Genomic DNA, 13,815 nt, shown 5'->3' on the forward strand with positions numbered 1-13,815 from the left:
GAGGAAATTCCTGATGTAGTTAGACTAGAGACCCGCGGGGTATGCACGTGACCCTGACAGGTGGATCACGTGAATCAGGGACTGCCTGCGGATCGGCGGTTGTTGGCAGTTCCTGTGGTTGATTGAATGAATGTTCTCTTATAAGTAAGTTAGCAGGTAGATGTTCCTGGATCAGATCTGATTACCTGGCCATAGACCCTTTGTGCTCCAGACACAGTACGGACTACATAGGGTCGTATCCACCACGGTGTCTCTGCTCACAGATGACGGAATAATTAGCTGCAGGATTACACCGTTCCGGAACAAAGACCGGTCAGGATGGTGATGTTACATGTGCCCAGTGGACAAGTTCTTCCCCCCTAAAAACTAGGTAGGGTGTTGTGTAATGATAATACTAGGTAACCAGCATAATGCCACCGATAGCCACTCGCTTTCTTCTGCCGCCAGAGTCATCTCTGGTCACTAGACTAGACTAGACTAACCTACAAACAACTTAACCACGAGTCTAGCCCACTAACCAAAAAAGCTACTTACTCCGCTATTATTAGACATATAAGACAGGCGGGCGCTAACCCGCCTCTTCTTCTCTGGCGGGCTTTATTGATTGCGAGATCATCAGGCATCATCGGGGTCTCTCTCACTCTCACTTCCGCACTCACTCTCCCACGTCTCTCGTTCACAGTCGTTCGCTCTTTTTATCTGATCCCCCCGGTTTCCCCTATCTACCCCTATCCCCTCATCCCCTCACCACCACCTCCTAATCCAGAAAAGTGAAAAGACCCCCCACCATCGATGCGCCACTCCACCGACAATGTGGTGGTCATCACGTTTTCTTAGCGTTCTGATCGCCTGTACGGCCGCCTCCGTCGTCTCGGCCACCCGCCTGATCGAATCCAATGCGCTGAGTCTCTGCCAGAACAGTCCGAACTTCACGGCCACGTACTTCAGCGTCCGCTTCACCCCCAACAACCGGTCCCTCGCCCTCAGTTTCGACGGCGTGGCCGCGATCTCCGGCTATGTCACCGCGGACATTGTCGTCAACGTTTATGGCTATGAGCTGACCACCGAATCCCTGAACCCATGCACGATGAATCTGGCCGGTCTCTGCCCCATGAATGCGGGGAATATCAACGTCCCGAACGCCAACATCGATATCCCCGAGAACGTCGTCAAGAGGATTCCAGGTTGGTTACCGCCTGGGACGCCAGCAATTTTGCTGAACTCCGTGGGGGAGGTGCTAGCTTTGACGGGAGAGCTAACGGGGCATTAGGAATTGCGTACACCGTCCCGGATCTGGACGCCTCCGTTCGCATTTACATCAATTCCACCGACGCCGGCGGGGAGAGTATCGCCTGCATCGAAGCGAGCCTGTCGAACGGGAAGACCGTCTACCAGAAAGGTGTGGGATGGGCCACGGCGGTCATATCGGGGGTCGGCTTGATCGCATCGGCGGTCACGGCCAGTCTGGGCAATTCCAACACCGCCGCCCACGTCGCCGCCAACGTTCTGTCGTTCTTCGGGTTCATGCAAGCGCAGGCCATGTTCGGGATGATCTCCGTGCACATGCCCCCCATCGTCGCCGCGTGGACGCAGAACTTCCAGTGGAGCATGGGGATCATCCGGGTCACCTTCCTGGAGAAGATCTGCACCTGGTACCAGCGCGCCACGGGCGGCACGCCGAGCACGGTGCTCTCCGAGCTGTCGACCGTCTCGGTGGAGGTTATGCGGCGCAGGAAACGCTCGATCGAGGGGGCGGCGACGGCGGCGGCCGTCCGCCTCTTCAAGCGCGCCGACGGGCAGTCGGCGACCGCGAAAACCGGCACGGTCGTCGTCCGCGGCATCAAACGCGTCGGGTTCACGGCCCACATTGAAGGCACCAACATCTTCCTGACGGGGCTGATTTTCTTCGTCTTCTTCGTCGCCGTCGTGATGATCATCGTCGGCGCCCTGAAGGCGGCCTCCAAGCTGCTGGCGCGGTACGGCAAGATCCGCCACGATCAGTTCGCCGACTTCCACGTCTCCAAGGGGATCCTGTACCGGATGGTGCAGATCGGATTCCCGCAGATGTGCGTCCTCTGCCTGTGGGAGTTCACGCAGCATGATTCGGCCGCGGAGGTCCTCCTGGCCGCCGTGATGCTGCTGTCCGTGATCGGGGCCCTGGGCTGGGCGGCGGTCAAGGTGATCCTCATCGCGCGCAACTCGGTGGGGATGCACCGCAACCCGGCCTATATCTTGTACTCGGACGAGAGCTGCCTCAACAAGCTGGGGTTCCTGTACGTGCAGTACCGCGCGACGGCCTACTACTTCCTGGTTCCAGCGATGACCTACGTCATCCTCAAGGCGATGTTCATCGGCCTGAGCCAGGAGGCGCCGATCGTGCAGACGGTGGCCCTGGTCATCATCGAGACGCTGATGCTGATCGGCATCAGCATCCTGCGCCCCTGGATGGACCGCAAGACCAACGGGTACAACATCGCGATCGGGGCGATCAACTTTGTGAATGCGATCTTCCTCCTGTTCTTCTCGCAGGTGTTCGACCAGCCGGGGATCGTCACCGGCGTCATGGGGGTGATATTCTTCGTGTACAACGCGGCGTTCGTGCTGGTCCTGCTCGTCCTCGTGCTCGTCACCTCGGCCTTTGCCATCTTCTCGAAGAACCCGGACCTGCGCTACCAGCCCATGCGCGACGACCGCGGCTCGTTCATCAAATCGCAGAGCCAACTAGGGATGACGGAGCTGGACGCGTTGGGCTCGACCGCCCGCGGCGAAAGCCCGCTCAAGCGATTCTACATGGCCGGCGAAGGGAACGTGTCCTCCAGTGCCACCGGTCTTGGGGCCGCGGGCGCAGGAATCCCCGGTAGCCGCAGCCGCGACAGCATTCCCAGCCATCGCAGCTCCGCCTCGCCAACCACGCGCTCCTCCCTCGTGCCCAGCACCGCAAGGGGGCCTAGTCCCGTGGGCCAAGTGGACTCGCCAGCCGCGGATGGTGCTTCTGGGCGCGCCAAGCATGTCAACGCATGATCTCTTTTTTTGTTTGATGGAGTTTCATTTGACGATTTAGCTGAATTGATTTGATTGCGATGGGATGAAGGCGTTGAAATTCGAGATTTGTTGACTGGGATCTTGCTTGGGCTTTTTACAGATGTTGATATTCGCTTTTTCGAATCTGAAAAGTCGATTTGCTGTTTCTTGTGCCGGAGTGGAAGTGGGAATTCGTCGCGTAGTTGTCGCGTAGCGGACGGGGGGAATGGGTCACCACTGAAGAGGATTCCGTAGATCTCCAAGCACCCCATGATCGATTCATTGGAGAAAGAAGGAAGGCTACAGAAAGCTACCTATTGACGTGCCAATATAATGGGTCGAGTCAAGACAGATCGTGTAAGGGAGAAATCAGCAATTGACGTTGACCGGTCCTTCCAAGACAAGCCCGCAGGTCCCCCTTCTCAACTCGTAGTCTTCATTACATTCAACAATGGAGATAGGTGCCTTATAAGGAGACTACACCAGACGACAGGAAAATTGTCACAAGAGAGAAGGTCAACTTTTATTGGTTGTCTGAGACCAACTTACACGATAGCAATAGCCAAGGCAACCTTCGTTGTCACTTTATATCCTGCGCACACCTCGCCAAGACCATCGGCTTCGTCACTCGTGTGTATCAACCAGTCTTGTTACGAAACCTTGCCCACTTCTCCTCGATCTCAATACACATGGGAGTACAGTACACCTGCTGGAACTTACGCAGACATGGCGCATGCATCGGAAAATGGCAAGATGAGGAGTGATCAATCGAGATCAGAGGTCGATATAACAGAATGGATCCAGACGCGCCAGCACGGCACTTGAGGCTATCAATATGCTGAGAAAGGTCAGTCACAGGTAGTACTTTGGAAGCCATTAGCCTCTAGCAAAGACAGAATATCCGAGCTTCTGAGCCCCCTACTACTGCCTTGAAAGAAAGAAGGAACCAGTCCTGATCGCAATACCACTACTGTACAAGTACTGCACAACACCAGAGTCTCAACCAGTATACCCCCCATCCCCAGCCCCTTCAACCCTTGGTGCAATCCCTTCCAAACTTCACAAGTATGACAGACAACCCTGCACAACAAGATCGCATCCGCCAAGCCAAACATCAACATCCTCAGGACTGGTGCTTCCGCTCCTGCTCCTCCTCCTGCTGGTGCTCCTACTCCTTTGGCCCCGTCGCATCCTGCCCCGGATTCGCCTCGGGGTAGTTGAACGCCTTCGCGAAGCGATAGTACCCGGCGGCCAGGAGCGCGCCCATCAGCGGCCCGACCCAGTAGATGTAGTGGTAGCCCGGGAAGCTGGCGGCGGCGACGTCGGGGCCGAACGAGCGGGCCGGGTTCAGGGAGCCGCCGGTGAAGTAGACTCCTAGGCCCAACACAACACCCAACCATTCTCATTAGATCACTTATTGTCCTCAGTCTTAGTAGGTGGGGGTGAGGGGGTTGAGGGATGGAGGGAAGAAGGACACGAGGCTTACCGGCCAACTCCGCCACAAACAGCGCCAGCCCGATGCCCACGGGCGCCAGGAACGTGGCGTTATGCTTCTCCGCCGCCAGCATCAGGATCGTGACCAGCAGCAGCAGCGTAGTCAGGAACATCTCGATGAAGAGGAGAGGCCCCGCGTGATGGAGGTGTCGGCGTTGAGCTGCGTCTGCACGACCGCGATCGGCGCCGGGAAAACATGCACGAGACCAGACCAGCGCGGCGGCCACAATGCGCCCCCAGGATCTGGGCGGGTAGCAGAAATGCGCAGCGGAGCCTGGGCGTTGTTCCCGCCAGGAGAGGCCGAGTTTTACCTGCGCGCCCCGGGGGTTGTTAGAGTTTGGTTTGTGTTCTACAGGAAAAGGGGTGAGGGTTGGCGCACGGCTGGGTTGAAGATCCCGCCGGAGATCCGGTAGAAGGCCCACGCCACTACCAGCAGGGACATGCCGAAGCTCAGGGAGATGTAGAGTAGCCGCTGCGGGGTGATGGTGTCGCTGGCGCTGGCGCTGGTGCTGGTCATCGCGGCTACTTGCGTCCCGGCGAAGGCGAACCAGAGGAAGAGGACGGTCCCGACGAATTCGCTCGATGCAGCAAGAAAATGGTTCTTTAGGGCTTTTCTTCTTCGGTGGAGTTGGGTTCATGACTTGGTGGTGCGTGGCGGTTGGTGTTCCACGTCTGTGTTTTGGGATGCATCCTGCATGGTTGGTAGGGAGAGGAGGAGTTTTGGGGTCTGGTTAGGGGTGGGTTGGGGTTTGTGTAAGGTAGTAGACAAGTACAAGCTGGTGATTCTTGTGATCGTCGATCTATTCTCACAATATATTTACCACTGGGCCTTTTTATTAGGGCTGGTGGTTTCTGGAGGTGTACATTGTAGTGGATGTCAATTCTGGATAGGTGAGGATGCTCTACCCAGCGTCACGATGACAGCATACGAGAATTGAGGAAGAAATATGCGACAAAAGTACCACTCCCACCGATTGAGTTTGGGTGTATGCTGGCAAGGTGTAATCAGATTGGTGAGATCAAGGACTCAGGATCGGATCGCATCTCCGTGAACCCACCCATTGACTAAGGTGAGTGGGAATTCTTTGGCCAGGATCGATATGGAGTCTAATATGCTGGAATCGTGGTCGAACAAGATGAAGTGTTATGAGCAGGGTTCCAATGTCTAATCATCCGATGTGCACAAGCTTATGATCCGGCTAAGTAACTGATATCTGTGGGATTGGCAGCATGGGATCTGATCCTGTTGGATCACCGTGGCGGCTCAGTTACCAACCACAAGGTGTTTTGGACTCGGGGTTCCAGTACCCTGGATTTCCTTTCGAATTAAGTTTGTGGGTGGTTGGTTGACAGGTGTCTACCACGTGAGGATATCCGATCCGTGGAGCACATCTGGTAATAGGTGACGTGGGCATTACAGCTACAGCTTCGGTTACAGTTCTCCTTACTGTATGAGTGTGCCAACACAGTGGTCTGGAAGTCTCGCATTCCTGGTCCTATGGTCTTGGTGTTTAGTATGGACTGGGTATTATTGGCTGGTGGAGCTTACCGTGGCCAAAGTATATTTTGCAAATTCAATGTTCAATTCTACAGATCATATAGTAACCATGTTGTTCTGCAACCCTGATCTTTTGGACATGCACCGCACACCTTACCATTACATTCATAAATTGTTGGGTAACCCTGCCGGCATCGCTGGGGTTTGTCACAAGCCTTAGGACCACTTCAGTCACAGAAACCCCTCATAATGATAGAATGTCTATCGCTTTGTAGAAGCTTGCCTCCAGTAGTCCAAAAAAGAAATGACATAGTTATCTGCCTAATGACCTTTCATGCTCTCGTGGTCTGCATATGCTGAACAGATGGAAGTGGTCAGCGCAAGATTACCACCAGTGGCATCCGTGGTTGCTGGTATTAGATGGATATGAACCACTATGGTCGGACAAGGAGAAGCAACTGGTAAGTATGGAGAAGATGAACCACCGTAATGGCTGCTAAGGTTGATTTGGGACTCCTAAGTTCAGCCGCTGAAAGCATTTAGCAGAGTGAAAGTAGTAAAAATACATATAGTATTTGATGAAGAACGTATAGTAGTAGAGCATGGAGCGCATGATTGTATACTCTCCTTGTTGAAGCAGAGGCACCGCATCGGGCGAGCGGCCGGGACTGGCAGCAAAATACTTGGGTACTACCTTACTATTACTACATACTACCATCTACCTCCTTCCCCCTCACTCAATGTTCTCCATTCCATTCAACTCCTCCTGATCAGACCACCTCACATCTATCTTCCCTTCCATCGTGGAGACCACAGACAACCACACCCCATGCAGCAAAATAGCCGAGAGCCGAATTCGCAATCGATGCGGGGTTGCTGTCAGCAGCAGCCATTGGCTACAACCCAGCCAAGGCGACGCAATCCCCGCCGATCATGCTGCTTATCAGCCGACTCCCGATAGACGACGCAGGCAGTGCATGTATACACGGCGCATGGCAACAGTGCGGGGATGCAGACGACTGACTGCCTTTAAATTGAGCTCGCCCCTCACCTATGCTAATTGCTGCTCAAACCTCCTTGTACATTTTCCAGCACCTTTCAACCCCACGTGAAGTGTTAACAATCTCAATCACCCCCACCATGGCTCCCAAGCGCCCCAACTTCCTCGTCGTCGTAGCCGACGACCTGGGCTACTCGGACATCGGCTGCTATGGCGGCGAGATCCGCACCCCGAATCTGAACCGCTTGGCGGAGGAGGGTGTGCGGTTTACCGACTTCCATGCCGCCGCAGCGTGCTCGTCTGTCACCCCTTCCTTTCCCTCTGTCGTACTGTCATGCTTGGTTTTCTTGTCTTGGCATAACGCTGACCGTCCGATACAACAATAATACAGCCCCACCCGCGCCATGATCATGACGGGAACGGACCACCACATAGCGGGCCTCGGCAACCTAATCGAGTGGACCAACATCACCGGCCAGAACGGGCCCAAGGGGTCGCAGATGTCCACCGCCCCGCAACGCGGGATGCCGGGCTACGAAGGCTATCTCAACGAACGAGTGGTCGCGCTGCCCGAGCTCCTCCGCGACGCCGGCTACCACACCCTCATGGCCGGCAAGTGGCATCTGGGGCTGACCCCGGACCGCGCCCCCTGTAAGCGGGGCTTCGAGCGGTCGCTGGCGCACCTCCCGGCCTGCTCGAATCATTACGCCTTCGAGCCGCAGCTGGCGGGCGCGGATGAGACGCCGACGTTTCTGGAGGCGAGCTTTATCGCACTGCATATGGAGGATGACCGGTACGTGAGAAAGTTGCCGGAGGGGTGGTACTCGTCGGATGGGTACGGGGACCGGATGTGTCAATACCTGCGAGAATGGCACGAGCGGGAGGATGGTGGCGAGGGAGGGGAAGAGCAGCGGAGACCGTTCTTCGCTTACTTGCCTTTCACGGCGCCGCATTGGCCGCTTCAGGCGCCACGGGAGTATATCGAGCATTATCGCGGGGTGTACGATGAGGGACCGGACGTGCTGCGGCAGAAGAGACTGGAGAGGCTGAAGGCGTTGGGCATGATCCGCGAGGATGTAGAGGCGCATCCGGTCGTGGCGGAGGGGGAGGTCAAGCCGTGGGAGGAATTCACTCCGGAGGAGAAGGTGTTGTCGTGTCGCGCAATGGAGGTGTTCGCTGCGATGGTCGAGTGTATCGATGCCAATGTTGGGAAGGTGGTGGATTACCTGGAGTCCATCGGCGAGCTCGACAACACCTTCGTCTGCTTCATGTCGGACAATGGCGCAGAGGGGGCCGCGTACGAGGCCTACCCGATGGTGCAGAGTGGCGTGATGCCGCATCTGCAGAAGTACTACGACAACTCGCTGGAGAATCTGGGGAACTACAACTCGTTCATCTGGTACGGGCCACGGTGGGCGCAGGCCGCGACCGCTCCCTCGCGATTGTACAAGGCCTACACGACGGAAGGCGGCGTGCATGTGCCCTTCCTGGCACGCTTCCCGGCCTCGGTGCGCGAGACGGCAGACCACGTCAAGAACGGCAGTATCACGGATCAATTCGCTACGGTCATGGATCTGGCCCCGTCGATCTTGGAAATGGCGGGCGTGACGCATCCGGCACCACTCTATCAGGGGCGGGAGGTTGTGCCAATGCGAGGGAAGTCGTTCTACCCCTGGGCTACGGGTGAGAGTCCCCGCATTCACGAGAAGGAATTCATCCAAGGGTGGGAAACGTGTGGCCGGGCGGCATTGCGGTTCGGTGATTGGAAGATCGTCTATATCCCGAAGCCGAAGGGGCCGGAGCGATGGCAGCTGTACAACCTGGTCGAGGACCCCGGCGAGATCCACGATCTGGCAGAGGGGCATCCCGATCGATTGAAGCAGCTACTGAAACTGTGGGATCAGTACGTCATAGAAACCGGCGTGATTCCTCTCAATCCAGATCTGGGCGAGTTCCTGGAAGCGACCGAGGCGCAGATGCCGGAAAATGCGTGGATGGAGTACGACTACTGGAAGCAAGGGGCCCGAGACGAGCCGGAGAAGTTCATGAGGCAGCCTCCTCGGTTTCAGCGGGTGGTCAAGCAGTTCTGAGCGAGGGCTCGGGGTAGCTACGGCTATGCTGAGTATGTAATGACCTTATGTATCGAAGAATAGCTCCAGTATAACTGAGCTCCAAGTGCTTTCCCATCAAATCGTCTCCCTCGATCAACCAGAGCCCCTCCCCTCAGACCGATACGGCCGCGCTATACAATCAGGGAACGATTCAATCAAAGGCGCCGACGCCTCCAGCAGTAGCTGCTTCTTCCAAGCTCCCGGCCTCTCAGCCCTAGCCCCCGTATCCTCCTCCTGGACCCGACGAACCCCTTTTCTCTCCCGTAGAGCCACACGCCCACTTGCCTCAGGACGCGAACAAGCCCCCAGCTCCCCATTCTCACGCCGCACACGCAACCGCTCCCTGGCCAGCCGCAGCCCCTCCAGCGCGCGCTCAAGCTCCCCCTCCTCCAACTTCGCACTCCTGCTATACTGAAACCCAAAGACCCGACCCCACTCAAACGGCCTCTCATCCAGGTACACATAGTGGTAGATCTCGTTGCGCTGCATGCGATCCTCCCCTCGGATCTCGGCATGCGATCGCCGCCGCCGGAGCAGCATCTCCGTCAGATTCCGGACGTACAGGGGGAAGACGTTCGGCGAGGTGCGGAAGAACAGCCGGCCGGGGTCTTCCTCGTTGTCATCGGGACTGGGGTTGGAGGGGGCTAGTGCTAGCCTCCGCCGCAGAGCGTCCCGCGCGTGATGGAAGCTAATCGCAGTAGTACCAGTACCAGCCGCAGCAGCCGCCGCCGCCCCAGTCCTGCCCCGGATATCCGATGCAGCCGGATGCAGCGTCCCGGCCTCATACAGGAAGAACGGCTCATCAGGTTTCTTCTCGACCTCCGCCGCCGCCGCCGCCACATCGCCACCGTAAACGACAACCCGCATCCCCCGCAGCGACCGCAGCCGATCCAGCTCCAACAACCCCCCGTCCCAATAGGTGTCCTTCCCGCCGGCCGCCGGGAACGCCAGCGCCATTTCGACGGACACGGAGCGGAGGTGCGGGTAGGCGTGGCGGACTAAGGCGAAGGTCTCGTGCCACTCCGCGGCGTGCGTTTCCATGCCCTGCGCGAGCGGGAGGAAGAAGGCGAGGTGCCGGATTGCGTGGATCTGGGGGCGGGTGAGGCCGCTGGTGAAGCTGGCGAATGCCTCGGTTTGTTGGGTGCGGAAGAGCGGGGCGCTGTAGGCGTAGGAGTGGGTTTCGTGGTGGAGTTGGCGGTTGGTCTGGAGGAGGGCGTAGCTGGGTTGGTAGCCGGATTTGTTGAGGGTACCACCGGTGGTGGTGGTTGGGGCTTCTGGGTTGCGGCAGAGGGGGCGGTTGTCGATGCTGCACTCGGCGGGAATGGGGTTGTGTTGGATGGTGATGGGTTGGGTGGTGAAGAGGTAGGTGTAGATTATTTGGCGGAGTTCGAGGGGGAGGGTTAGGAGGGTGGGTTTGGGGCTATTGGGGTTAGATGGGTTGTCGGGGGATGGGCTGGGGTGTTGAGGGCTTACTGGGGGGACTCCATGGTTAGGGCTGGGGAGATGCAGTTGAAGCTGTTGTGGTTGCTGTAGACCAGTCGAGGGATAAACACAGAAGAAAGATCATGTCGCAATCGCGTTGGAGGCTGTTTGCTGCTTACTCTGCGCTAATGACGCTAATGTTCTTAGACTATAACTAATGCTTATCTATCACTGTAGGCCATTTTCTTCGATCCGGGTTGTATATAATAGATACAACTTTCGGACTGTGTTGAGGTTTGATTCTGGCTTTCCGACTACTGGAAACAAAATGTAGTTGTATTTTGTAGTCAGAACCTGAATATACCGTGCTTGTATGGGAGCTGGGATGTCTAAGGGGATCTTGACCACAGACAACTACAAGATCAAATTAACTGACTCTTTGAAAACCTCGATATATCATTGTTTGAGAGATAGTTGATTACTGGAGATGGAGGGCATGAAGTTGAGGATGAATTTTGCATGTAGAACCGTACCTAGTCTAGCAAGGAGTAGAGTAGGTAGAACGCCTGACCTTCCCAAAAGGAAGGCGGAATGCCCCGACATTCCTTACTACAACATCATAATATATAAACAAGTAATGCTGATGCAGAGTAAAATTGAGTGGAGCACTTAACTCTACACATATCCAAGTACTGGCAGACTTGAGGTCACTGAATCAGGCATTCACTTCCAACTTCAGCTGAACAGGCAACAATTGTCTAAGTGAAGTAGATCCCGAGTCGGCATGTTACCAGCCCGACACATTTTACTCCACTTTATTGCCGGGCGACCCGTTCAAATGTATGTGTATGACCGTATGTACATGTACATGTATTTATTGAGAGATCCGCTTTTAAATACCCAAGTACATTGTAAGTTTGTAACATGATCCAGGGTTCGCTAAACCAATCTGGCCCACAATTTAGGCCTAGTGTTCTTGTGGTCCTGGTCCAACTGAGACACCCCCTAATTAGTCTATTGAACTCAATGAACAAAATAGGATCCTTTAAATGAGGTAGAAGACATCTGATGCTTCATTTCTGCCAGTTCAGACCGCTCCCAAGTGTTTTTCTTCCATTCAACACTTACTTCTGACTTCTTACCTTGAACCTCATACGACCCGCCCATCAACATGTCCGACTTAGCGCGGAGCACCGGACTGCACGATTTGCCCCCTGAGATCTTCGAGTCAACCCTCACACACCTGGACCTCGAATCGATCAAGGCTCTCCGCTTAGTCGACCGAAAGCTGGCCGAGAAGTGCATCGGACCCCGATTCCTAAGGTGCATCCAACAGCCTGTTCTTGATGTCTCACCGCAGAGTCTTCGCTCTCTGCATGCGTTGGCGCGCATTCCTGCACTCAGCAAGAAGATCCACTCGCTCACATTCCTTGCTATAACAATGGAACCTTCTGGGTTAGACAAGGACATCAAATCTGGGAGGTACACAGCGGAGAAACTCAACAAGCACGGATACGTTACCTCCCGGAGCACAGTCAAATTCACGCCCGAGGAACTGGAAAAGGCCAAATCTGATCTGCGCTGGCTTAATGAACAGCAAGAGGCCAGAGATCAGGAGTCACCGAGCGAGATGGTTGAGATCCTGCAACTCGCGCTCAAATTGTTTGGAACCTTGGATGTCATCCGCTTTGATGGCGGAGTCCTCCGCGGTCGGACGGAGAGAAAGGCGCCCAATTCCAAAGACTGGCAGCCACTCTGGGCGCGAGCCTCGCAAATCCTCTCGTGGGTTTTGAGGGCAATGGTGCAGAGTAGGGTGTCGGTGAGGAGCCTTGATATCTTTCGTGATACTGATAAATGCTGTATTCCGATTGACAAGATCACCGATATTGCATTGGGTCTGGGCCCAGGGCAGCTGGAAATACTCGGCAAGGATCTGATATCGCTCAAGCTCAGTATTTCCATGGCTATAGAGGATTCTCTCAAAGATGAGGAGGAAGAGGAGGACGAGGAGGACGAGGCGGACGAGGAGGAAGGGGAGGAAGAGGAAGAAAAGGAAGAAGAAGGAGAGGATCCCCCGCCCGTGCTAGAGGATGGAACACCCGGGATAGCATCACTCTTCCTCAAATCCGCACCAGCTCTTCGAGAGCTGGACTTAACATTCCGGCGCACCGCATATGGAGAAGAATTATTTCACTGCTACGATAGGATCGTCGACAGTATCGCTCATGAAATCCAATTGCCATTTTTGGAAAAATGTGCGTTGTCGGGATTCGCGGCCAAAGGACAGTCCCTGCTGCTCTTTCTCCAAAAGCATTCCAACCTGCGCTCGTTGACGCTGCATGAGTGTCACCTGACCTCTGGGTCATGGACCCCGATCTTTGCTCATTTGGAGCGTTCTATGCCAATGCTGGAGAATCTCAGCCTTAAGAACCTGTTTGGGAGACATATGCAAAACCTGAAGTATGCACAATCCAGAGGACGTGCTTTACCCGATGCCACTCGTGAGCAGGAAGCAAAGGATAACGAGCAGCTGGGCAAGGGGCTGGTGGTCTTGTTGCCAGTCTGGGACACAAATTGGCCACCGCAGTGGACACGCTACTCGCATTCCAATGGATTAGCTGTGCACACCAGGGACTTCACCCGCGAGGACTTGGCCAAAGGACTGGTGTTCCGGCCGCTTAGAAAAGCGCCTGGACGAGCCCTCGGTTCCCCTGAGCTTATGCGCTGGAGCAATTCTAGGACTCAACTTTACGCGCCTCCCAGATAGGTTAAGGGCATGGTTTATTCTTTGAGACTTCAAGGCAGAACAAGTGGTTTTCAGCCAGTCCGCCAAGCGACTTACCTCTGCACAGAGTTTAGATGGTTCTACAAAACCCTGGCCATCTCCATCAGTCAAGGGTCAAGGCATATGAAGTACTTGCAGAAAGCAGAATCGTCATAGTACCACGATAATTGTACTCCATATACTTAGATGAACAACATACATCTTATGCAATGTAGCTACCGTATAAAGCAAGCCATTGAGATTGTGCCGATCGAACTGAGCCCGCAGGGCTAAAGTCTCACAAGTACACCCTCCAAGGCAGGCACACATCGTGCCCTGAATTCAGTAGTCGCACCAGAAAAGACTAGGTTAAATGGCTTTCTTGAGCCTGGCAAACCCGATTCACTTAAGAGTAAGTATAGCACCTAGCCCCACGCACGTTGCCATCCACAACAACACCCATTTTTCAGGAGATCTTCTTGCAACAGCCATAATTAACAGCGTC

At 55.2% G+C, this 13,815-nt stretch overlaps 5 protein-coding genes across 5 annotated transcripts; 3 read left to right on the forward strand and 2 right to left on the reverse strand.

Annotated features, from left to right (window-relative positions):
- The first annotated feature begins 603 nt into the window (after positions 1-603).
- BO66DRAFT_432341 (transient receptor potential ion channel family protein) lies at positions 604-3,185 on the forward strand. The gene is made up of 2 exons (XM_025650637.1): positions 604-1,184; positions 1,271-3,185. Exons 1-2 carry the CDS (start codon positions 812-814, stop codon positions 3,019-3,021), a joined length of 2,124 nt encoding a protein of 707 aa, XP_025498800.1. The 5' UTR covers positions 604-811; the 3' UTR covers positions 3,022-3,185.
- Positions 3,186-4,073: 888 nt separating this feature from the next.
- On the reverse strand, positions 4,074-5,212 carry BO66DRAFT_423845 (aquaporin-like protein; the record flags this gene model as incomplete). The annotated part of the gene is made up of 5 exons (XM_025650134.1): positions 4,074-4,395; positions 4,508-4,628; positions 4,723-4,789; positions 4,869-5,116; positions 5,186-5,212. 5 exons carry the CDS (start codon positions 5,210-5,212, stop codon positions 4,190-4,192), a joined length of 669 nt encoding a protein of 222 aa, XP_025498801.1. The 3' UTR covers positions 4,074-4,189.
- Positions 5,213-7,137: 1,925 nt separating this feature from the next.
- On the forward strand, positions 7,138-9,114 carry BO66DRAFT_384490 (arylsulfatase). Its single transcript, XM_025646092.1, has 2 exons — positions 7,138-7,311; positions 7,405-9,114. Exons 1-2 carry the CDS (start codon positions 7,154-7,156, stop codon positions 9,101-9,103), a joined length of 1,857 nt encoding a protein of 618 aa, XP_025498802.1. The 5' UTR covers positions 7,138-7,153; the 3' UTR covers positions 9,104-9,114.
- Positions 9,115-9,205: 91 nt separating this feature from the next.
- BO66DRAFT_475411 (uncharacterized protein) lies at positions 9,206-10,611 on the reverse strand (the record flags this gene model as incomplete). Its single annotated transcript, XM_025653232.1, has 2 exons — positions 9,206-10,544; positions 10,598-10,611. The coding sequence occupies 2 exons, from the start codon at positions 10,609-10,611 to the stop codon at positions 9,218-9,220; spliced, it is 1,341 nt and encodes a 446-aa protein (XP_025498803.1). The 3' UTR covers positions 9,206-9,217.
- Positions 10,612-11,686: 1,075 nt separating this feature from the next.
- BO66DRAFT_395848 (uncharacterized protein) lies at positions 11,687-13,523 on the forward strand. The gene has a single exon (XM_025648322.1). The coding sequence runs from the start codon at positions 11,718-11,720 to the stop codon at positions 13,311-13,313; it is 1,596 nt and encodes a 531-aa protein (XP_025498804.1). The 5' UTR covers positions 11,687-11,717; the 3' UTR covers positions 13,314-13,523.
- The last annotated feature ends 292 nt before the right edge of the window (positions 13,524-13,815 follow it).

The sequence above is a fragment of the Aspergillus aculeatinus genome, assembly GCF_003184765.1.
Source record: "Aspergillus aculeatinus CBS 121060 unplaced genomic scaffold BO66scaffold_70, whole genome shotgun sequence".
Classification (NCBI taxonomy): Eukaryota; Fungi; Ascomycota; class Eurotiomycetes; order Eurotiales; family Aspergillaceae; genus Aspergillus; species Aspergillus aculeatinus.

Coding starts and splice junctions, on each gene's coding strand:
- BO66DRAFT_395848 (XM_025648322.1), top strand. CDS start 11,718: ATGTCCGACTTAGCGCGGAGCACCGGACTGCACGATTTGCCCCCTGAG.
- BO66DRAFT_432341 (XM_025650637.1), top strand. CDS start 812: ATGTGGTGGTCATCACGTTTTCTTAGCGTTCTGATCGCCTGTACGGCC. Junction 1,185..1,270: donor CGTCGTCAAGAGGATTCCAG/GTTGGTTACCGC, acceptor ACGGGGCATTAG/GAATTGCGTACACCGTCCCG.
- BO66DRAFT_384490 (XM_025646092.1), top strand. CDS start 7,154: ATGGCTCCCAAGCGCCCCAACTTCCTCGTCGTCGTAGCCGACGACCTG. Junction 7,312..7,404: donor CATGCCGCCGCAGCGTGCTC/GTCTGTCACCCC, acceptor ACAATAATACAG/CCCCACCCGCGCCATGATCA.